Source organism: Hippocampus comes, unplaced genomic scaffold, assembly GCF_001891065.2.
Source record: "Hippocampus comes isolate QL1 unplaced genomic scaffold, H_comes_QL1_v1.1 scaffold119, whole genome shotgun sequence".
NCBI lineage: Eukaryota > Metazoa > Chordata > Actinopteri > Syngnathiformes > Syngnathidae > Hippocampus > Hippocampus comes.
The window spans coordinates 839,162-840,261 of NW_017805494.1; the positions used below are offsets into that span (position 1 = coordinate 839,162).

The 1,100-nt window shown below is 41.5% G+C and overlaps 1 protein-coding gene across 5 annotated transcripts in view; it reads right to left on the reverse strand.

The window, feature by feature from the left end:
- Positions 1-460: 460 nt before the first annotated feature.
- tiprl (TIP41, TOR signaling pathway regulator-like (S. cerevisiae)) overlaps positions 461-1,100 on the reverse strand; it is a 24,760-nt gene continuing 24,120 nt past the window's right edge. For all 5 annotated transcript variants that reach the window (XM_019876246.1, XM_019876247.1, XM_019876244.1 and 2 more), the window contains one exon: positions 461-674. In XM_019876246.1, the coding sequence (XP_019731805.1) occupies positions 552-674 (123 nt within the window). In that variant the 3' untranslated portion in view covers positions 461-551. The remainder of the gene's footprint in view (positions 675-1,100) is intronic.

Genomic DNA, 1,100 nt, shown 5'->3' on the forward strand with positions numbered 1-1,100 from the left:
AAACCGGTCCGTGGGGCAAAAAAGGTTGGGGACCTCTGATCTATAGTACATATGACATTGTAAAATGGTTCCCCTGGTTCAATATTGATGTAAAACACAAAATACAGTACTGTACCCTGTTTTTGATATGACACAGGGTGGCAGTGTCTGGCTGGTAAAACCTGGAAAACGAGATTTCATCTGAAATCATCCGTGCATTTGACGGGCTGTACTTAGCAATGTGGACACATCGTGCAAAAGCAATTTAAATTTCAGTGGTCGAGACACACCATGTGAAATGTTACGGCAGAACTGAATACGTTTCGAGTTTCGGGCGCTCTTCCATTACGCCACACACCTGTTGGAAAAGCAACAGAGGCTGCGTGATGTGGGGCCGGGCCAAGTGGAGTATCATGTGGTGGAAGGCTGTTTGGCACTACTCGTATGCCTAGTGCATGCATATATAGACTAACTTTACATACATGATGGTGACTGTATTATTTATTATTTGAACAAGTCAGTTTACTGTTCCGTTCAATGTTCAACAAAAAAAATAAAGAAGAATAAACTGGTCATTTAAGGTCGTCATTAGCAGGCTCCTGCTCCGGAAATTCCAACTTCTCACACTCTCTGAGCTTGAAAGTTAAATGTTGAGCAATCTCATTCGGATCAGTGTACAATGAAGGAGGAACACTCTGAAAGACAGGGGAAAAAACGATGTTATGACATCAATTTTTAAAAATAACTTTTTTATGAACTTGTTCTGCATTGTAAAGTTTATTTACAGCCGTCTTAAATTTCATTTGTAAGGCGTAGAAAAAAAAGTAGTGTGTTTCCGGTAACATGAAATTTCAGCATAGGGTCGATAGGTTGGACAAAGTTTTTTTTTTTTTTAAATCTTCCCCCCCCCCCCCCCCATCAAAAATGTAAACAAAATAACCATAAAACATAAAACAAGGAGACATTGAAAGGCGGCGAGCGATTTGGGTACCCGGCGGCTGGGTGTTACAGCCATCTCGTTACCTCTGCGTCCCGCGTCCTAGACGCATAATTTTCCCACGGGACGCACAGTTCCAAATAATGTGCGTTTTTGGGACGCAAGGAAATTTCTCAGTCAAAAC